The sequence below is a fragment of the Euprymna scolopes genome, chromosome 9 (assembly GCF_053919585.1).
Source record: "Euprymna scolopes isolate OS-2025 chromosome 9, ASM5391958v1, whole genome shotgun sequence".
NCBI lineage: Eukaryota > Metazoa > Mollusca > Cephalopoda > Sepiida > Sepiolidae > Euprymna > Euprymna scolopes.
The window spans coordinates 477,049-500,854 of record NC_136490.1 but is presented as its reverse complement, the minus strand read 5'-3'; the positions used below and the strand labels follow the sequence as shown (position 1 = coordinate 500,854).

At 37.3% G+C, this 23,806-nt stretch overlaps 2 protein-coding genes across 5 annotated transcripts in view; one reads left to right on the top strand and one right to left on the bottom strand.

The window, feature by feature from the left end:
- Window positions 1-2,204: 2,204 nt before the first annotated feature.
- Window positions 2,205-2,678, bottom strand: LOC145285003 (uncharacterized). Its single transcript, XM_080134092.1, has one exon. It carries the CDS (start codon window positions 2,676-2,678, stop codon window positions 2,205-2,207), a length of 474 nt encoding a protein of 157 aa, XP_079990218.1.
- A 2,279-nt stretch (window positions 2,679-4,957) lies between these two features.
- Window positions 4,958-23,806, top strand: part of LOC145284415 (uncharacterized) — a 92,055-nt gene continuing 73,206 nt past the window's right edge. For 3 of the 4 annotated variants that reach the window (XR_013868822.1, XR_013868821.1, XR_013868820.1), the window contains exons 1-2: window positions 4,958-5,296; window positions 13,505-13,680. Coding sequence is in view for 1 of the 4 variants with exons in the window: in XM_080133175.1 (XP_079989301.1) it covers window positions 21,175-21,726 (552 nt within the window). In the remaining 3 variants the exon portion in view is untranslated. Of the gene's footprint in view, window positions 5,297-13,504; window positions 13,681-21,119; window positions 21,880-23,806 lie in introns of those variants that run through there. The other variant, XM_080133175.1, reaches the window with a different exon arrangement.

The window sequence follows — 23,806 nt, the reverse complement described above, 5'->3', positions numbered from 1 at the left end:
TCTGATCTGAAAAGGAATTTGGTGCCAAAAACATTCTCGGCAGTTAGTTATAACAAGTGATTTGGTTGAAATAAATCCGTGGCCAGAGAAACTGTCCAATAAAAAGCTTGCTTATTTCTGCAGAATTTCTTACTCTCTCTCTCTCTCTCTCTCTCTCTCTCTCTCTCTCTCTATATATATATATATATATATATATATATATATATATATATATATATATATATATATAGAGAGAGAGAGAGAGAGAGAGAGAGAGAGAGAGAGAGAGCGAGAGAGTCATCCATTGTATCACAGATCTCCAGTGCGGCTAAGATGTGTAGAAAAAAAGAAAAAAAAACAGGATTACTTATGTTGGTGGCGTTAGTGTAGGGGAAAATAATCCAACTGATTAAAAAACGACAAATAAATATATAAACTAGGATGAGAGGTGGGAGGCATGTTCCTTTAGTTAAAAAAGCCTTGGATCAGTCAAAGTATTGAATAGTTTACTTTGTTCTCGTGAAATCATTGTAACGATACGCTAATATTCTACACGTATTTAAATTGTTATTGTTGATTTCTATTTTTATTGATTGCTGTTTCCTGTTATTTTTACTTTGACAACGGATTATTTCTACATGCTGCTTTTTTTGTTATCTTTTGATAACTTTGGTTTTGAACAGTTAACCTTACGTTTCTGGCCATGGCAGCCATGAGCCTCCAGGAGCCAGAAATGTCCAAGGGGGCGGGGGAGACTCTACTCTGTTGTATTAGTAAAGAGTTTGAAAGTACATCGAGAAAATATAGAGACACCCGTGTGAATGTAACAGAAGCTTTATTAACACTAAGAAGGAATAATAGTTTTTGCTACTACGATATACCACGTGATTGTGTGGTGGGAGGTTGCAGGCAATGGTAATGGTGGGAGTAATCCCAGTTAAGGGGAGATAGCTCGTGTTACTTGATGTATATAACATCTTTGTTTTGTTTTTTTCTGAAAATAAAAAGAAGTTTTTATTTTTATTTTATGTGTATTTAATTTATGTCTGTATCTGGCTGGAAGTTTAATTGTTCTCTCTCGTTGTGAAGTTTGTTGTTGTTCTCTTTTCCCGACCCGTTTCTGGTACGGCTTGTCTTGGACTATTTTCTTGACTGAATATATTTTCATGGTCGTGTGTAACTTTGCGTTTTAGATTTTCATTTGTTTTTAAGAGGTGACGCCTGTTATGTCTTAAATATTTTCATTGTTCTGTTTTTTGCTAAATACGAACGAGGCTCTTCTAATTTTTTTAACAATTGTACCTTTCAGGTTCCATTTTCCTTGGGAGCGAATACGAACAGTGTCGTCTTTGCTTAGTGTTAGTAGTTCTTTAAACTTTTTATCTATTTCATGCCTTTTCATTGCTTTATTATACATGATGTTAGGAAGGTTTGTCCTAAGTGTTCTTTTCATTAGTTTCTCGTCTGCCAGCGGTGATTTATCTTTTAATGGGAATGTCCGTAGTGCTAACATTGCTAGTTATGGGTCGTGATTGCTTTCAAATGACTTTATTAGTGTCCTTTTTATAGTTTGTATATTTCTTTCTACTAGTCCATTGGATTGTGAATAGTTCGGACTTGTTGTGATGTGTTTGAAATCCCAATCTTTAGCAAATTGTCTAAATTCAGATAATGCGTACTCAGGTCCATTGTCGCTGATCACTATTTGTGGAATACCAAATTTTGCAAAAGTGTTTTTTATTTCTTGGGGGATTTATAACAGGGTTTATATCTCGGTTTATAGTTATGTGGTGAGTGACTGGTAATTTTCCGAGGTCACCAAAGCAATATTTGTATCTTCCTATTGGGGCTTCTATATCAGTCTTATTTATTGCATGTATTCTTTTTAACAATCCCTGATTTTCCGCTGTGTTTGCACTAATTACTGCATTTGCATTAGTATCTGCTACGATAAACTGGGTATTTATTTTTATGTCTTTGTTTTGTAGCTGTATCATGCAGCTTCCTATTATCGGAATTTGTGTACTGTTGTATGCGATTAGTGTTATCGTTGTTTTCGTTAATTTAGGTTTAGGTTTTATTGTCTTGTAAGTCTTTACTGGTATTACATTCACTTCAGCTCCTGTATTAATTTTAAAATTAATAAATGTTTCATTACCTTGTAGTTTTATTTTCCACTTGTCAGTTTGGAGCACATGTATATTTTTTTTCAATATGGCGTTAAGTTAAATGTGGTCTGAGTTGTATGATTGTCCGACATTGTATAATTTTTTTCTTTGACACATTCGTGCATAATGCCCTTTCTTTCCACAGTTTGTACAGGTTTTCTTATATGCGGGACAGTTGTTTTTCTGGTGCGAATTGGAGCAATAGGTACATTTTTCAATCCAGCACTGTGTTTTGGCAGGCTTTTTGTCTTGTTTAAAAGTTGCATGGGCAGACATCTTGTCTTTTGTTATTCTATTTTTCTTCATGTCCCGAATTAGCGATATATTTTCTGTGTTTGACATGGCCATTATTTTAGAGTGTCTCTTTGTTTCTTCAGCACTGAGCCCTGCTTGAATTGCTTTTTCTAAACCCAACGATGGTTCTCTCAGCATTCTTTCTCGAAGCATGTTGTCGTTAATGCCACAGAGAAGAATATCTTTTATTAATCTCTCGGTAAGTTCTCCAAATTTACATTTGCTGCTTTTTGTCATAGTTCAGTGACGTATTCGTCAAATCTCTGCGTTTCTTTGTGTTTGCAAGTCAAGAATTGGTATGTGAGAAAAGTTAGGGGGTTTTCTTGGTTGGCAGTGCAAGTCGAATTTTTCTATCACATTTTTCAAGTTGTATTTTTGGTCTTCGTTCTCGAAATTGAAGGTGTAGTAAATTTTTCTTCCTCCATTTTCTATACAGGTCAATATATCGATGTTTAAACCTTCTCTGGCTTTTTACCTGATTCTGTTGCTTGTAAAAATAACTTGAATGGGGTTTTCCATGTATCCCATTCTTGTCTGAGATTGTCTGATGAAAAGTTGAGTTCTTTGAGATGCGGCAGAAATTCCATAGTTTTTTGTTTTCATATATATATATTGACGTTTGTGAGTGTTAAGGTTCATAATTATTTTCTGACACCACGTTGTATTATGTGGCCTGTATTAGTAAAGGGTTAGCAAAAATATGGAGAGAAGAGGGAGACACATGTGTGAACGTAACAGAAACTTTATTAACACTAAGAAGGAGTAGTAGTTTTTGCTACTACAATATACCACGTGATTGAGTGGTGGCAGGTTAAAGGCAATGGTGATGGTGGAAGTAATTCCAGTCAAGAGGAGATAACTTGTGTTACTTGATGTTTATAACATACTCCAACCACACCAAACTGGAGCAAACCCCCTAAAATTATAATTGATGTGCAACAATTTATAGATAAAGCTAAATCATATCAACATTTACTTGCAGAAAAAAGATTTTTAATCGATCTTCCTAACAGACAGTATGTACACTTTATATGCTTTCTCTCTCCATGAACTGGATTGACTTTCTCACTTTTTTTTTCCTTTTGCTTTGGTCCATCAACCAGACAAGTTTGCGTCCACAGCTATGTGGCCTGAAGACATTTCCACGTGGACAAGTACCAACATGTGCACGCAGTTTTATTGATGTCAACCCTCTATCTTTTTCTTTGTCTACACGCTGGACTGCCATTTCTCGTTCCACTACATTACTCACTCCTCTTTCCACGCGCGGACATGACCACGAGTTACACCTAAAACATTCATTTTTCAACAGAAAATAAACGACATGTTTATTTTATCCAGCAATTGAGTTTTGTTTCCTTCTTTCCATTTGTTTCATTATTTTCTTTTGTAGCGAGTTAGGATATTTATACCCTTGCCTGCAACAAACGATGGGGCGCGGTGGAGAGAGAAAGCGTATAAAGTGTACATACTGTCTGTTAGCTCTTGCCCCACATACAGTTGCAGGGGACGTGACGTGCGCCGGTGTTATTAATATTATAAGCCTTTCTTTTTTTCATATTTTCATCCTTGTTTTAATAAAAGTTGGTAATGGTGAATAAAAGGAGACACTAACTTTTAAATACACTGGAAGTTGGCTCATGCGTCTCTCAATTTAGGTATGGAAGCACAGAGTCGATGTAAATAGAAACCAGTAAAATCTCCTAAAAATGTTAAATGCTATTCTAATCGGTAAATGTTGGCACATTACTTATGGAAAAACGGTTAATTAAACTGCAGAAGCACCTGTTAAACCACACAAGTTCTATAATTGAATCCCCTCTCCCAAAAACAAAAAAGCATAAAAATGTTTGGTGCTTATGTTTTTTGTAAACCGCTTGTGAAATCTTTGTTTTAGATCAATTAAAATGCATTAAAAACTATGTAAGACAAAAAAAAAAAAATCCCCCCCCAAAGTGCTGTAATGTATTTTTTTAAGGTTTGTTTTAGACAACTTTTTCTTCTAATTTTAAATTGTCCGCCAATGAAGAAAAAATTTGAAAATTCTATGTTCTGAAAAAAAAAAAAAAAAAAATGTCTTTCCGACATTATCCCCCTCCCCCATTTAGAGTGGTTTTCTTTTCTTCTTGTTTTATTTCTTTTTCATATAATTTTAAATTGTCTGCGGAAGATTCGTACACCATGTAAGAAGACAGTTTGCTTACGTGAAAGCACATAAATGTGGAAAATAGTCCCGGGTTCAGGGGTTAATACCATGCAAACGGTAAATTTGCGACGTGTTTGATTATTAGATTGGTTGGGTTATCATTGTCTATAATACAAGGGAAGTAATGCAACAATAAAATATCTCGAGAAATATGCCGGAATGCCTTGATTTTTATGTTAAACAAATCTTTTCCATTAAAAGAGGTAAATAGAATAGGGAAAATACCAAAGGGGAGATAATCGAAATCCTTCTTCCTGTTTAGTACAAGTTCAAGTAAACAAGAGTTGTTTCCCTCTGCACAATGACAAATTGTAAAACAGCGCCAATACATAATATCTGTCGATCTAGAATACAAGGGAAGTAATTTAACAATGAAATGTCTCGAGAAATATGAATACCTTGATTTTTATCTTACATAAACAAATCATTAAACAAATCATTAAAAGAGGGAGAAGAGAGGAAATACAAAAGGGGAAATAATCAAAATCGTTTTCCGATTTAGCACAACTTCAAACAGTAAACGTTCATTTTGAAGTCTTATTTGTAAGACGATTTTTCATAACCTTTAAATTTTTAAATTTACAAGCAATATACTTGTTTTCTTGTTCTCTCTGTACAACAAATTATGCTTAACAAGATTTGACGAAAAGTAAGTATTAATTCCCTCAATTTGTTATTCCATAATAAAGTTCAAACTAATGCTTTAAAATTTATTGTTATTATTTCGATCTACTATTTTAATGATGATTTTGTTAAATTTATTTCAATTAAATTGATTCTGAAACTTATTCTGTTTATTTTATTAATTTGGTACTCCTCCTGCAGTCCTGCACTTATTGATCCGTGCTGAAATGATAACGTTATTATTTAAAAAGCCATTCTTAACATGGGGAGGGGAGGGTGTTTTGTACCTAATCTGTACTTACAATTGAATAAAAAAAACATATCATAAAACTTTAATTAAACTTGGAAATACGATTAAAAAAAAGTAGCGCGGATCAGTAAGTGCATTAGCACCATTAATTTTAATAAACATATAGAACAATGGCCTGTGTCGCCGCAAAAGCATTACAAAAGGCAATATTATTATGTTTGGAAAATGTAACTCTGTTTTCTCATTAATAATATATACTGTAATCTGTTTATTTGAAAATATAAAGTAAATTCTCAAACAAAGAAAAACGTTTGGTGATACAAAGGAGTAGGTGACTCAGTCGGCAGCACACATTCATGTAATTACTTAATTATTTATTTCATAAAATAATAAATAAAATGTGATCGTTTCATTCTTATGAATTTGTTTTTAGTATTATAAAATATATACTACTTTATGAAATATTTATTGATTTCTTTACATATGTTTTTCGAAAATTAAAATAATTTTTTATCTGATACTTTTTGCTGCAGACGTCGTGTTGCCTATTCTTTTGCATCACCAAAAGTTTACACGGTTTTTATCCCTTTAAAAGATCGTCCAATTAATATTCTTAAATGTAAACACTTATTTTTCTTATTAAAAATCATTTAACGATCCGCTTTTCTATGAAAATTTCATACAATTATTGTAAAGTAATTTCAATGAAGATAAATGGAAATACGATAAACCTAAGTAAGTTTCATAAATAATTTTTCTTTTTAAATAATGTGTAGTAGCAACGAATGAAAATATAGTGGACGTGTATAATGTGTACTCCCTTATACTTTTTTTTTCTAATTTTTTCAGTGGATTATTATCGGTTGGACACTAATCTATTTGATTATGAAATATTATGTTGCTAATGCAGATAGTAACCCACGCTATTCTTTAAATCGTATTTCCACGTTTAATTAAAGTTTTATATGTTTTTTTTTATTCAATTGTAAGGTTAAAGTATAGAATAGGTACAAAATACCCTCCCCTCCCTATGTTAAGAATGGCTTTTTAAATAATAACGTTATTATTTAAGCACGGATCACTCTCTGCATGAGTACCAATATTATCAGATTATCAAATACAAAAAAACTAAGAAGTTAATATTTAGTCATTTGAAAGGGGTGCTCAGTTTTTAATCACACTATTCTAGTAAATTTATTCCTCATATTGGAAACACTTAATGAGAAAACAAAATTTGTTTCAAATTTTTTTAATTAAAAATCACTTTGAATTGTGAAACATTTAAACAAAACTGGTACTTGTGCATGGATGTTACCGTGAGCTTTCCAAAATTTATTAACATCCATGCACAAGTTTATTTTATTTTGGAGAGGGGCCAACATTTTTTTTTTTTTTTAGTGGAGAAGACTTGTATCTATATTTTTGTTTTCTCTCATTTATAATTTAATTTTTGCGAGTGAGTGTGGGGTATTATAAATGAAATCAAAAAAGGTAGATATGAATCCTCCCTCACCTTAAAAAAGTGAGAAATAAAAATGACCCCCCCCCCCCATCTAAAAAAAAATTACTTTCCTTGCATGGACAAAACTCTCCACTGGTGCCCCTCCCCTCCAAATAAGCACCCATTCTTTTCAAACATAATTTTCATTAAGTTCCAGCAAATGAAAAAATAAAAATATAAATAAAAACTCTCTCATGTGACGTGTTCTTGTCAAGTGTTTCCAATATAGAGAATCTATTTACTTGGATGTTGAAAATTTAAAAACTGAGCACCCCCTTCAAGTGTCTAAATATTGACTTTTTTTGTTTTTGATAATTTGGTAGATAAGTGTGCAATTAATAATAATCTGCTAAAAAATTGCAAAAAAACCCCAGAAATCTGTAGCATCTGTTAGTGGTTCAGGTGCTTTTATAGCTTTCAGAATGTTTCAGGCTCTGGCTAGTAATTCGTCTAGTCCAAGCTCATTAAGCCTCAAATACACTCGCAGTAGCCAACTGGTGTCATCTGAAACACCTGCCAAAAGGTGTATTCTAGTATGTGGTCATTTGCTCCACTGAACGGTACAGCAGCCTTCACAAATCATTGTTCAGTAAATTGTTTCCAGGAAATGAAAACGTCTATACCAAAGGCTGCATATAGTGCATGCTTAATTTTTTCCAGGTCCACATCATTCCTGAGTTCCGGGTACATGACGTAGGCTCCTTTAGTGTACCTCATTGGGATGACCTCTTCTATTTTGGACAGCCTGTAAATCTGTTTAGCCTTTTCAACCTGTTCGATGACGAATGGGCCAGTGGGGGAACCGTCAAATTAATAGATTGACTTTAGGTCAAATTGTCCATAATACTGAAATAGCTTGTAACACAAAAAAGGAATGTAAAAAAAAATCAATAAAAAAAGACAAAATAGCAGAGTGACTCAGTAATATGCAGCAACAAGGGTTCTCCTACAACAGTTTCCAAGGATTATCGTACAACTATTTCCCAGGATTCTCATAAGTGTGTAGCATTCTGCCCATGGCCTCCTTTTATCCAATTGAGCAGCAAGATTTCTCATCATTTTGCAAGACCACGAGTTATAATAGTTATTCATTATTTATCCCTCTCCATAACAACTTAGTTCCACATGATGCACACATGTGCAGACACTTTAATGGTAACCCATTTTTTTTTTTTAACCCATTTTCAGAGTATATTCCTTAGAATGTTGTTTGGTCAAGCAATGTTTCATTGCCTGAGCATTTCACCATATTCTGACAGGTTAAAAAGGCTACTGGTTTATACTAAGACAATATTAATGGAAAAACAGGTCGTTAACTGCAGAAGTACCAAAAAAAAATCAGTTTATTTAATGTTTGGGTAAAAATCTATACATTCGACTGGGCACCACTTGTGAATTTCATACTGCCGTGAAACTTACTCCTGCATAGAGTGAGTACTTAGTACAGTAAGAATCTATAATCATGTATCGTCCTTCAATATTTTTTTCTATATTTTTTAATTTTTTTCTTCTGAAGGGTTTTTTTTTACATGATTCCTGGCATTTTTCTGCATATGTTGTTAAAGTTTTAACTTCAAAGATTAATATCTATTTTAGTTTTCTTTTTTTATATATTCAGCCCAGAGTTAGGGTTTGTGCTAGTTAGTAAGAAGGTTTTTACTATACAATCTGTCGTCTTCATTTACCATTAAATTAATTTTATTTTTACATGTACTTATTCAATTTTTATGTATAATTTGTTAATGTAGACATTGGTTACCTCCCTTGCTTCAGTTACATGGTTACCTCCCTTGCTTGTGGTGATATAAATAGGAGTCGGCCATCTTGGTTTAGTCAGTTCGTTCGTACAGTTTAGACAGACTACAAGTGTCTCAACAAATGGTAGCAGAGATATCCCTCTGTGTGCGACAAAACGAAAAAAAAAAAAAAAAAAAAAAAAAAATTTTTTTTTTTGTACAGCTTGTCTGTAGCACTAGACAGATCGGATATCGGATATGGCAATTTCGAACAAACAACCTCCATTGTTGGAGGGGGAGGATGTTTACGAGAACTGGAAACAAGACGTTGAAATGTGGTCGTTGTTCACGGATCTTTCTGAGGAAAAAAAAGGGCCAGCAGTGTTTTTGACGCTACCACCGAATATTAGAGAATGTGTCCGTGATTTGCCAACAAGTGACATCGGCGGACGAGATGGCTTGAAGATCTTAATAAAGAAACTGGATGACATATATTTAAAGGATGAACACACGCGCGCTTACATGACTTTTAAGGAATTTTACACTTATAAAAGATCGTCAGGTACCAGTATAAATGACTTTCTTGTTCGTTATGAGTTTTTGTACCAAAGATTAAAAAAATTCTACATTATTCTACCGGAAGGAGTGCAAGCTTTTCTTGTTTTGAACGCGGTTAACATATTGGAAGAGAACGAAAAATTAGCGCGGACAACGTGTTCTGTTTTGACGTATCAAAACATGAAGGAATCGATAAAGAAAGTATTTGGTGACATTTATCGTGATGAAAATGTACCGGCAGTGAAATCAGAGCCCGAAATCGTCAACTATAATTATTCTAAACCGGGTAACAACAAAAGGCGTTTTCGTCGAGGACAATCTAATCCATGTGACCGAAGTGGAAACGTGTTGTTGTGTTACAAATGTCAGTCTCCGAACCATCTAATTAGAGAGTGTCCTAGAAATACGCCCAGGTTTACGGAAGCGACAGAACAAATACACATTACGTTGTTCATTCAAGAAAATATTTATTTGAACAGTACAAATGAAAAAATCTCAAATCTTGTAAAGGAAACATTTGGAATGGCAGTCTTGGATTCTGCTTGTACTCGCACACTGGCTGGCGAAGTGTGGCTTGATGTTTATTTAGATACTTTAAATGAAAGTGACCTGCAACTAGTGAAGTATACGAACTCAGACCGGAGTTTTTGTTTTGGTGATGGAGTGGCTGTCACAGCAATTAAAGTTGCTAAATTTCCGGTTACACTCGGAGGTATAAGAGTTTATATCGAAGCAGATATTGTGAAAAACGACTTGCCTCTTCTATTAAGTCACAAATCAATGAAGACAGCAGGAATAGTGCTAGATTTCCGGAAAGATATGTGCTGGATTTTTGATAAATGTATTGAACTAAAGACCACAACTTCAGGGCACTATTGTCTCCCCTTAACAAATAAGTTGTTGGATCATAGTGGTACTAAGAACATTGTATTACATGTTCAGAATTTTGGTCAGTGTTCTTTCACAGAAAAAAAAAAAAAGCAGAAAAACTTCATCGACAGTTTGCTCATGCCTCGAAGGAAAAACTTGTTTCCTTGGTTAAAAAAAGTGGCAAATTCAATGACAAGGAATTTATAAAGGCGATTGAGGAGGTTTGTGAAAACTGTCAAATTTGCCTTAGATTTAAAAAAGCTCCACTGCGACCGGTTGTGGGATTGCCTCTTGGCAATAGATTTAATCACACAGTTTGCATGGATTTGAAAGAGTTCATCCACAATGAGGTGTGGATACTACATCTCATTGATGCCGCTACCAGGTATTCAGCGGCAACATTGATCAAAACAAAGAAGAAGGAGGAGATCATCAAAAACATCTTTATGATGTGGATTACCTATTTCGGATCTCCTGTTCGTTTTCTGAGTGATAATGGGGGTGAATTCAACAACGAACACTATAGACAGATGAATGAAAAACTCAACATAGAGACCTGTACTACTGCCGCAGAAAGTCCATTCAGCAACGGTACTGTAGAACGTCATAATTTGATAGTTGCTGAGGCAATGAAAAAAACAATTGACGATGAGAAGTGTGAACCTGAAATTGCCTTGGCATGGGCTATTTGTGCAAAAAATGCCCTCCTCAATTACTCTGGACACAGTCCAAATGAACTTGTATTCGGTTTCAATGTAAATACACCCTCAATTCTGACAGACCAGTTACCTGCTATGGAGTCCTCTACTACAAGTGACATGGTGAGAAAAAATTTAAATGCTCTCCATAGTGCAAGGAGAAACTTTTTGGAAGCTGAGTCCAGTGAGAGAATTAGGAGAGCTCTCAGGTCTAATGTCAGAACTTATGCTGATGAAGATTATGCTACCGGAGACCAAATCTATTATCGGAGGCAGGGTTTTAAAGGATGGCGTGGTCCAGCAAAAGTGTTAGGCAGAGAAGGCCAGTTTGTCTTAATCAGACATGGCGGAGCATTTTATAGGATGCATCCGTGCCAATTGATGAAAGTGAATAAAAACAACGAAAAAAGAACAAAAAAAGCTGAAATGCTGGGAAACACTACAGAAGGGAAGAATGAATATCTTTCAGTTGAGGAGGAGGAGTTGCAGAATCAAGTGGTAGAAAGTGAAGATATAGACAGAGAAGAAGTTGTTGATAGTTCTACCAGTTTAAGAGATAAGACTGAAAAACCTGGCCGAAATAAGACCATAACTTATAAAATAAATGGAAGTGGGGAGTGGAAGAAAGGAAAGGTTATGTCAGTACAGCCTAAATCAACTGGCAAATATAGTCATTGGATCAATATAGAACCTGAGGATGAAAACGAGGATCAAGTTTGTATCAACTGGAATCATATTGATCATTGGAGAGAAGTGCCCCAATATACTGAACAGGAAAATGTAGTCCTGCTCACCACTGAACAAGAGCAGTCGAAAGCTGTAATGGATGCCAAGCATAAAGAAATAAAAAACATGAACACCTATGAAGTATTTGAATGTGTGCCATACACAGGTCAAAAAACAATATCCACAAGATGGGTGATTACTGAAAAATTCAAGGATAATCAGAAAACAATGAAAGCTCGCCTTGTAGCACGAGGCTATGAAGAAAATAGTAATCTGAAAACGGACTCCCCAACATGTAGCCGTGAAGCTATGCGAATGGTCATGCTAACCGCATCAATAAAGAATTGGATGCTGCAGACCATAGATTTTACCTCAGCCTTTTTGCAAGGTGGTATTTTAGAGAGAGATGTGTACCTGAGGCCACCATCTGATGTTTGTCCTAAATCTCAAGTGTGGAAATTAAAAAGATGCATCTATGGATTGAATGATGCTCCACGGGCATGGTACAAGAGAGTTACTCAGGCTTTGATTGAATTAAAAGGAGTAGCAAGTGCTTATGATAATGCATTGTTTTTGTGGCATAATATTAAAGGAAATTTGACTGGAATTCTTGCTATGCACGTGGATGATTTTGTTTTCTGTGGAAACACAGAGTTTGAAAGGGATGTGATTGCAACATTGAAAGAAAAATTTAAGGTGGGATCTCATGAAAGTGGAACATTCAAATATGTTGGACTGAATGTTATTCAACAGGAAAATGGGATCACTGTAGAACAAGATCTATATGTATCTTCCATATCTCCAATAGAAATAAGCAAAGGGAGGATACTGAGGAAAAATGATGAACTGAATGAAGAAGAAAAGCATGAGTTGAAGAGACTTGCAGGTCAGATGATGTGGGTTTCAACTCAAACACGCCCTGATATAGCTTTTGATGTGTGTAAAATGAGCAACACTGGAAAGCATCCCAAAGTAAAAGCCTTATTTGAGGCGAATAAAGCCTTATCAAAATTGAAATCCAAGAAGGGTTCTATAACATTTCCAAAATTGGGAAAGCCCTCAGATTTACACATTTTGTGTTATACTGATGCCTCTTATGCCAGTCTGGAAGATGGATCTTCACAGGGTGGTTTTGTTGTCTTTATTGGAGGAAGTACTGACAAAATGGCCCCCATGTGTTGGGCGTCAAAGAAATTGGACAGAGTGACAAAAAGCCCATTGGCCTCAGAGACTCTTGCTCTGAATGAGGGAGCTGATGCTGGTGTTTTGACTGCGGTTATGATACAAGAGGTATTTCAGTTATCTAAATTGCCAGACGTTCTCTGCAAGACAGATAATGCATCACTTGTGGAGACATTGAATTCCAACAATCTGGTAAGTGATCGACGATTGAGAATAGATGTAGCAAGGCTGAAGGAAATGAAGAGTAGAGGAGAGATACAGATAGAATGGATCAAGGGTTGTGATCAGGTCTCTGATTGTTTGACCAAGGCAGGAGCTTCGTCTGAGCTTCTAAGGGACTTGTTAAATCAGAAATAAATTATTCACTTGAGGACAGCAGCAATGTTAATGTAGACATTGGTTACCTCCCTTGCTTCAGTTACATGGTTACCTCCCTTGCTTGTGGTGATATAAATAGGAGTCGGCCATCTTGGTTTAGTCAGTTCGTTCGTACAGTTTAGACAGACTACAAGTGTCTCAACATAATTTGGCCCAGCTGTCACCAAATAATCAATTAGCGCATATATTGACTGAAACAACTTTTTCATTTTGTCCTTAACTAAAAACTAGGTTCAATAACCTCCTGCCCTCTCCCTGTAAAGGATAGGTTAAATAATTTTCTTCAAATTATTTGGTGAATAAACTTTGTTGCTTTTTTTTCTTTTTTTTTTAGGAAATTTTTGTACCACAGCATATATGGCCTCCTATTTTGTTAAAGCAGATGAGTTTATTGCCTCAGCTATGAAGCTGCCTTGTTCATGAGAGGTGCAGAATGGTCTATACAGATATTGATGTTGCAATCTTCAGTGCTGCTTTCTGGACAGCTGTTTTTCATCACTTTGATAACAAGTAAATATATACAAATTATTTCTCTTTCGTTTTTATATCATATCCTTGTTTCTCTGTCATCCTCTAGGTTATTGTTCTTGCTCAATCCTCTCTCTCACTATTTCACTCATGTATAAAGTTGCAAAAGGAAATAAAATTTAAGCAGATGTTGAATTAGAAAAGCTCTTTTATGTGGCGTAGTGTTCCATTAAATGAGACTGGGCTTTGGCTATTGATTTTTGTCACTTTACCCATGCTGAACTGTGTTGTAGATATTCCCTCCAGATTTTTCATCCAAACAGCATCTCCCTCCATGTAGTGACTGGCAACTGCATTGTTGGGCACCACCACTTCATCGATACCCTTGACAGAGGTCCTATAGGTATATATTACATTCACACATACAATCATAAATGTCTAATGTTATTAGGCATAACCTTATGCCATAAACTGCCTCCAAAATTGTGCACTGTATTCTTGATGCAATGCACTTTGTAGTGTGATGGGACCTCTTGATTATTCAGTTTTTCAATGAAACATGGGCGCATCGAAATTGTATATGTATGCCTTACATCTGTGTAAACTCAGCAAATCTCTTTCCACAAAATGCCATGCTGTTGTCAGCAAGTAACTTAATTGGCAACTTCCTTTCACAGAACACAATTTCCAACCGCTTGATGATGTTAGCAGAGTCTTGTCAGTACAACTGCTTCCAGATGGCAAAATATCTAAGGCGTCTACCAACGTCAGGTACAGTTTAGTGCCGAAATTGTTATATCTATAGCGTCCTTGCTACATCATGCCTACCTGACTTCCAGTCCACTGGGGCTGGATGTATTGATTGGCATTCTTTGCAATCCCCAAACTCTGTCTATAATTTAATAACTTGAGTGTTATTTCTTCCGCCCGTCACACCACTAATTTCCGCGGTAAGGTTGACACTGTTGTCCAAACTTCCAACTTCCGTATACGTAACGCACCTTCTCTCAACTCCAAATGAACTTCTGCTAATTCAACTTATTTCTTCGAAATCCAACTTCAAAATGAACGTCCCTCTAAAAAATCAACCCTCTTTTATTTCCAACCAGGAACATCTCATTTGCATATCGGGTGGTCACATTGCAGGCATATAAAGAGATAAGGCAGCCATTTTTGTTTATTTCTTCTTTATTCATTTCATTCCACGACCGACCCGTTGAATTATGCACACGAGCTATTAGGTAAGTCGCACGTTTCCCTACACTCCCCCCGATCTCATGATCACACACAGGGCAGGGGGGCAGTCGTCTTTGTCGGGTATTTCTTCGAAGAATCAGAGGAAGCACTTCCTCATTGCCATCTTCCTCATTACCACCGTTATTGCAACCAGTCTGTTCCATTATCCCCTCTCGTGGTTCCCTATACGGTGTTTCACAATCAGGGTAAGGGGCAGTATCCGTCTTTGTTGGGTACTCCTTCGAAGAATTGGAGGCATCACTTCCTCGGTTCCATCTTCCTCAGTATGTTCCATCATCCCCTCTCATGGTGCTATATGCGGTGTTTCACAGCCACGGCGGGTGGGCAGTATTCGTCTTTCTCGGGTACTTCGATGAGGAACTGGTGGTATTACTTCCTCATGTCCATCGTTCTCATCACTATTGCCACTAGTATGTTCCATCATTCCCTCATCTGGTTCTGTAGGTAGTGTTTCTATGCTCACCTGTAGGGGCAGTAGGTGATCAGGATCATCCCTGAACTGTATGTGATCTTCCTCAGAATCAGAAGAAGTATAACAGGGGTGAATATATTTTACATGACGTGGTACACCATTAATCAACATGGTCTGAGGACTTATGATTTTATCTATTTTTCCTCTGCAAAATTTTACAGTGCACCTAATATTTGGGGGTTTTACCCAAACACGGTCTCCCATTTGATATGGTGTATTGACAATGCTTACCACTGATGGTGTGACATCAATTCCTTTTATATGCTGTTCATAGCGGTGAATCCCATTAGTTGGTGCAGTTTCTGGTGTTGCATCATCCTTTGGTGTCACATTATACCAGCACACAACTTCTGGAATAGAATACTGAGTCCTGGCCGCAATTCTTTAAATGGTGCAGTGACACCGCTCCACTATACCGTTACCTTCTGGAAAATATGCACATCGGTAACACATTCTAATCCCCCATTCCTGCGTGAATTTCTGAAATTCTTGACATCAAAACGTAGTCGCGTTATCAGTCAGAATTTCCAGCGGGACACTACGTTAAAAAAAGACAGCTGTCAACTGTTGTATAATGCTAGATGCATCCTGTCGTGTCAACAGGCGCCATATCGTGAAACATGTCGGGCCACAATCTGTCAAGGTCAAAAAATGCTTGCCCTCATAATGTGTTACATACATTCCTACTCAATACTAGTTGTTTTCCACCTCAAGCTTCCCTTTTTGCCATTAGGACGGTGCCGGATCAATTCACTGACACTCTTCACACGAGCGTATAGCTGCCTTGATTGATACTTTTGTAGTTGAAGGACACACTTTTCAGACAAAATATGTTGTCCCCTGAATTCTGGAATGTCCACTCTGCTGATGTATTGTACGGATCTGGTAAGGTGTTAATTGATCGTTACGGCTGCACATGCCTGTTGTGGAGCATCAGATCCCTGCCTCATTACATCAATCCACCTCTTTGGTACTCTAGTCAAGCTATCAGCCAAATTCTGCATCGACGAAACTAAGGTAATGTCCACCTGCAAGCTGTATTCGTCAACTATACGCTTTATTATTGCCAGTCTCCTTTGTACTGACATCTCATTTGCAGTTCTAGTCTTAACTCGAGCCTTTCCAGTCAAGATGTCGGTCAACCAGTGGTAAACGCACAACCTTAGTCTGCCATTGCAATGCAAGATTAAGCCCTTTTAACGTGGCATCAAGTTCTGCCAAATTTATATGCTGGGCATCATTTTTCGGATGAAGCCAGCACGCATCTTCCACAACAGCACCCAACTGTTCCAACACGACACCTGTAGCCAGTGAACTTGTGTCAACCCATGCATTCAGTTCGTTTCCAGATACTTGCCACTCACCCTGGGCAGGGTCGTTTCTATGTACTCTGGACAACATTTCAGCCATCATTTGCTGGAGAGAATCATCATCCACCATGTCGTCCCATCCTTTGGTTACTGCAGTTACTCGTCTTTTTAACACTCCTGTTGCCGATCAGAGCCATCCACAGACAGGTAGATGTCCTACTAATTAACCACAAATAGAAAACACAATGCATCTTGTCAATACACTGGGTAACTCTGTAATCGAACTCCCTCACTTCCATCGCAAAGTATTGCCCTTCTCATAGACCTCTAGGCCTAACACGGGCTACCCGTCCTTTAAGCGCTTAGGGTCTTTGCTTATTAACCCAAACGATTCCAGTTTTGCTCGAACCACATCTGCAGACATTATATCCTCATTAACATAGATGTTGTCAATGTAAGCTGAAGCAGCTTTTGCTGTGGTCTCATCCTGCATCAAAACAGTTTTAATAATAGTTGTCATTATTAAGGGTGCTACGTTTAAGCCAAAACCTAAACGTGTCAAACAATATCGTTTTCCCTTGATTATCACTGTCTGAAATGGCCATAATGACTCATGGACACGTATCTGCAGGTAGGCTTTCTTCAAATCCAGCAGTGCTACATTACTCCCTTTCTGACGCCACTCTCTTACTTTAGCAGCGCACACATCTGCGTTTCCAGTGAAAGCATCAGCATGTTGATTCAATTCTCAGTAATCCATTACGGGCCAAATTTTGTCTTTAGTAGGTTGTTCAACAGCCATGAACGGAATTAATCCTTTGGGTGGTCCCAGACGTTCCTGTAGGTACGGTATTAACCATCCGTTATCAATCCACATTTGAAGTTCTTCTTTATATGCGGCCCTATTCTTCATGGAAACTGCATACTCTGAAATGGTGTTGCACAGCTGATCTGGTGCCTGGCTCATAGTCCATTTCCACTTTGCAGTCCACACCTTTTCGTTGTCGTCAAATGTAGCACAGAAATCCTTTTCTTCAATAGACATGGCTGCACAGACTTTTCCTTCTCCAAGCATTACACCTCCAGTCGCTGTGATTATGACACCTCCTAGTGCTTGTATTGCATCAATTCCAATCAACATGTCATAGCCAAGGGGTTTTTCTTGCATCACCAGAACATCAACTTTGGCTGTGTCACCCTTCTCAGTACAGATTGTGACTATCCCTTCACCGCAACATGATCGGGATAAACCATTGATCTTCATAATACCGACTGGTTGCTCCCGCCACATCTGACAGTAATGTGCACTAACTATAGACCCCGTGTCTATGAGTGCTGAACACTGCACATCGTCAATTTTAACGCCAATGACCAGTAATCCTGTGTTTATTGGTTGCAAGGGGCAAGGGTGGCGATAGTACCTTGCCCCCAACATCGTTTCCCGAACAGTTGCGAGATATGTGCCCATACTTATTGCATACTCTGTGCTCGTGGATATACACACCTCCTATCACTCCGACACTCCTTAGCAAAATGATTGGCCTCCCCACATTTATAGCAAACTGGGCCTACATGCTTATTACTACCTGGGAGAGAATCTACATTGCTTCCATGCGGTTTGACTGTTGCATGTTGAATACTAGTTGCTGCTGCAATTGGCTCCTATTCCTTACAAATGTTTCGAGCTCAGGCTAATAACTCGTCTGTTGTTAATTCATCAATTTGTGCTGATGCCCGCAACAGTTTGCTGACCTCCTTTAATAACTTGAGGAGTCCTCAGGTAAGCCTACTAAAAAGGCACATCTTAATATCTTATCGTTGACCCCACCAAATGGTACCGACAACTTTCGTAGGTCGGCTAGGTACACATCAACTGTTTCCTTGGGGTGAAGTTGCCGGCTTGTGAACTGTTGCCATGCAACAAACGGATCTGTACCAAACGCTGTATACAGACTGTGTTTGATTGTATCCCAGTCTGGTTCATCCCCGAGTTGCTGGTAGACTGCATAAGCCCCTCCGGTTAACCTCAGATTGTGACTGTGGCTGGTTCTTTAATTCTGCACAGTGTACAGATCTTCTCAGCCTTTTCCACCCATTCGACGGCAGACGGTCCAGTGGTAGATCCATCAAACTCAGGTATCAAGCGAAAGTTGAATCTGTCCATTTTCTGCCTTTCGAGTCACCGCACACCGAGCGCCGAAATAGCTTATAATTTAATAACTTGAGTGTTATTTTTTCCGCCCGTCACACCGCTAATTTCCGCGGTAAGGTTGACACTGTTGTCCAAACTTCCAACTTCCAAACTTCTGTATACGTAACGCACCTTCTCTCAACTCCAAACGAACTTCTGCTAATTCAACTTATTTCTTCAAAATCCAACTTCAAAATGAACGTCCCTCTAAAAAATCAACCCTCTTTAATCTCCAACCAGGAGCATCTCATTTGCATATCAGGTGGTCACATTGCAGGCATATAAAGAGATAAGGCAGCCATTTTTGTTTATTTCTTCTTCATTCATTTCATTCCATGACTGACCCGTTGAATTATGCACACGTGCTAGTTAGGTAAGTCGCACATTTCCCTACACTGTCTGCACCTCAGCTTTAGTTATTACTGGGTTGATTAACTTTACAAAGTACAATGTGCTCTTTACACCAGGGTATCTTCTGGATTAATGGATTGCCTATACTTGAGAAATGTCTTCTGCGGCTATAGCACATGCAGGTGCTGTAATTTTATAGATTTCATTTAACTATCTCTGTGGTACTCATGTAAGTTGGTCAGCTTGGTTATTGTGAGGCTTAAACAGCCCCCACATCAATCTTCAGTGCATGTTCCAAAGCCAAATCTCAGAGTATGGAGAGGACACACCTAATAAACATTTCAGAGGCTGCTTAAATTATCCACTGATATCCATATGCAGAGTCCATTTGTAAATGAATGGTTTCGGCTTTCCACTGCACTTTAAGTTTGGAACCTTGCAGCACAGCATCAAGCTCAGCCAAATTTATGTACTTGCCCTCATACACCACTTTGAGCCAGCTTGCATCTTCTGCCATGGAACTATTGCTTTCCACAACCATGCTGGTAGCAACAGAACTAGCATCTATCTACATTGTAAGAACTTGTTCACAGATACACCAGTCACCTTTCACTGGATGTTTCTGGCTACTCTCAAACAAATGTCTCTAATCATCTTTGCTAGAAGAGAGTCTTGCACTTTGTCATCCCATCCAGTTGTCACAATGTTTGTCCTTTGTTTTACAAACACCATGGTGACACATAACCAGCCACACACCACAAAATGGCGAGTCAATTTCTTGCACACTGAAAATACAATTCTATACATGAGTCTATCGGAGACTACTGGAAGATCATTTCTACACCATTATAACAGTTTTCCTGGCTCCTCCTGGACAAATAATCGCAACCTCAGCCGTTTTGTGTTCTTTGATGTGGATTGCAGAACACACACACTCTCATTCAAAAAGTGTCAATATAAGAAAACGTAACCAGCCAAAAAGGTTTATCAACATGTACTTGCAAATAAACTCGGCATAGGTCTAGCTCTGCAACGTTTGGTCCTTGCTGTTGCCATCCCCTTAGTTTTTGCAAACAAACATCTGTGTTGGCCGTATACACCCCCCCCCTACTCATTAAGCTCCCAATAATGCATAATGGGCCAAACATTCTGTTTGTTTTCCTGCAGAACAACCATAAGGAAGATTAGACCCTTTGGAGGATGCAGCAATAGCTAGCAGTTATCAATCCACATTTGCAGTTCATCATCATATTCCTTATGAATTTGTGCTGGGGTTGGATATTCTGCAAGTATAGTTTTCATTGTAATTGGAGGTTGGTCACCAGCCCATTTCCAAGATGCGGTCCACTTCCGAGTGTTCTTTTCATACTCTGTGGTAAAATCAGGGTTAGTAATTGTAATGGCAGCAAAATTCGGTTTGTTGAATTGTGGAAATGTTACCTCGCTGGCACTAGACACAGCTACTCCTCCCAACTGCTTGAGTGCATCCAGCCCAAGCAACAAATCAAATCCACGTAAGTATCCATCCACAACTAAAACTTTTATAATCATGCTCAGCTTTCCATCCCTTTTAACTTGCACCACTCCTATTCCACAGTAATTAAATGTGCTTCTGTATGTTAGACATAGTGACTGCATTTATCCGGTATCTACCAGAGCTGTACGTGGTATTCTGTTGATGTAAACAGTTTGTACCGACCATGCAACTACATTAGCTTCTTTATAACTTCAATACAGTTTTTTAAAATGGCGCAAGTATGTGCCAGTACATGTGACAGGTCTAAGTTCTCCATCTAAAAAAATGCCCGTAATACAGGGTGGAACATAAAATTGTTGCCATAGAAAAGACAACATGATTCCATTTCCTACTGATGAAAATTCGTTTTATTTTTTGTTGCAGACCATCTACTAGTTGGCCAGTTGTGTACAAATCCTAAGAGCGATAGGCACCTTCTATGATGTCTGAAAGTGACACCATATTCATCAAGCAAGATTGGAGATGTGCCACTGTACAACTCAGTCTCTGTATTAATCCAAGTTATGTCAACACAACCACTGCCAGTACCCTCAAAATGCATTGCTGGATTGTCATGAATAACAGGAACATGCCTCAGGTGATGAAAACAAAGTTTCTGGCCATGGTTATGGCCTTTGGTATGGTTTCAAGTGAAGGCAACATCATGCCACCTCACATCTTTGAAGTTGGCTTCAAAGCAAACACCAAAGTGTACCTGGATGTGCTGAAGAGTGTAGTGATCTCCTGGTGCAATGAGGTGGCTGCTAGCAGACCCTGGGTGTGGCAACAAAACTCTGCGCTGGCCCACAAGTCCAAAGAGACCCAGATTTGGCTTCAGAAGGAGTGCTATGACTTTGTCTTATTCTCTCATTGGCCCTCCTTCTTCCCTGACCTGAACCCACTGAAGTACTTTGTTTGGTCATACATCAAGGACATCACTAACATAACTTCCCGTTACACCAAAGCCAACCTGATTGCCACCATCCGTTGAGTATTCGCTGAGCTCTTACCGGGGCTTGTGAAAAAGGCATGCTCTGTGTTCCAAGCCCATATCGAAGCAGTGATTGAGGCTGAAGGCATCTAAATTAAATAGATGTCAGCTGTACTGCATAATTTACCTGAATTCATTTTTTCACTAAAAGTTTTAAAATAAAGCTGTATTGTTGTTTTCTTTAGGGTGATAACTTTATTGTTCTACTCTGTATTAAAGATGTAAAAGTTAATTCACACCTTATTGTAGCAGATACTAATGCAAATACAGTCATAGATACAGAAACATCAGAAAAACTAGGATTAATAAAAAGGATGCATGAAATAAGCAAAATAGACATAAAATAAAACGATAGAAAAATATGAAGACTGTTTTGGTGACATCAGCAAATTACCAGTCATTTAGTATATTCGGTGAACCCAGACCTAAAACCAGTTGTAAATCTTCCAAGGAATATACCATTTGGTATAATGTCAAAATTAAAGAAGGAATTAAAAAAAAATAGAAATGGGAATAATAAAATGCATTCAGGAACCAACAGACTGGTAAATTCTCTCATAATAGTGGAAAAACAGAATGGCAGAGATCTGAACAAAGCTATAAAAAGGGAGCATTTTAAAATACTTATTGTCAAAGAAATACTTGCAGAAATGAAAAACCCGAAGTTTTTTATAAAACAAGGTGCATTAAATGTATATTGGCACATACCTGTTAACAAAGAAAGTTTGAAACTATTAACATTCAATTCGCCATTTGGTCATTATTCATTCAATTGCTTACCCTATTTTTCAAGTTGAAGTGGTGAAAATAATAGAAGGCATAAAAGGAAAAAAAGAATTCCCAGGATGGTATAATAATATGTTTATAAACCCTAGAAGAACATATAACAATTCATGAAAACGTATTCAGTCAACTAAATAAAGCCGATTTGAAATTAAATAAAGCAAAATGTGAATTTGCAACAAAGCAACTGACATATTTAAGTCACCTAATCACTCATTAAGGAATAAAATCTGACCCTTTAAAAATAATGGTTATTACACAAATGCTTCTTTCCAAGAATAGAAAAGACTTTCAACAATTTTTGGGAAAGACAAACTACTTGCGTAAATTCATACCAAAATACTCGGAATTACCTAGACTGTTAAGAAAACTCCTACACAATGAAACACTCTGGTTGTTTAATAAATCTCAGATAGAGACAGTAGAGAAATTGAAACAAACTATATAAAGTTCACCAATTCTACAATGTTATGATCTAAGTAAAGAAATAAAAATCACCACTGACGCTAATAAAAAAAGGTTTAGGTGCAGTTTTACAACAAAAACATGGGGACATATCCTGTGTCACATTCAACAACTCCTGCAGAACAGAATTTGAAACACAGTATAGTATTTGATTGTAAAGAAATTCACCAATTCATTTATGGAAGACATTTTCTCATTGAATTTTCCGAAATCAATTATGCAAAGCCCTCCAAGAATACAGAGATTTTTATTAGCACTGCAGAAACATAATTTTGAGATGATATATATCTCTGGATTATGAGTCAGTAATTGCAAATGCATTGTCACATGCATATTTAATGTATATACACAAGAGATATCGGATACGGAAATGGATAAATATATATTCATATAATTTTCAAACAATGAGCAATGAAAAACCTTATGCATACCAAGAAGGAAATGGAAAAGACTCAATGCTACAGATGCTGATGAAATATGCAAAATCAACTTGGTCAGAAAACAAAGATGTGCCACCCAGAATAGTGCCATTAATTCCAGTTTATTATGAGATATCGATTGTGAAGAAACTAGTATTAAAAGGCACACGAATAATGGTCTTAAACTCTTTAAGACGAGACGCTCTACAAAAAAAACGTACTGGACAGTTAGGGAAAGAAAAGTGCATTACAAGGACAGAGGAAGTTTTATATTGACCCAATATAAACTATTAAAAGATCTGGTAAGCACATGCACATAGTCTTCAGAATTTATAGGAACCAGTAACTATCAGAACCGTTAATACATCACAAAAGTTGTGACATATTTTTTTATCTATATAACAAGGCATATG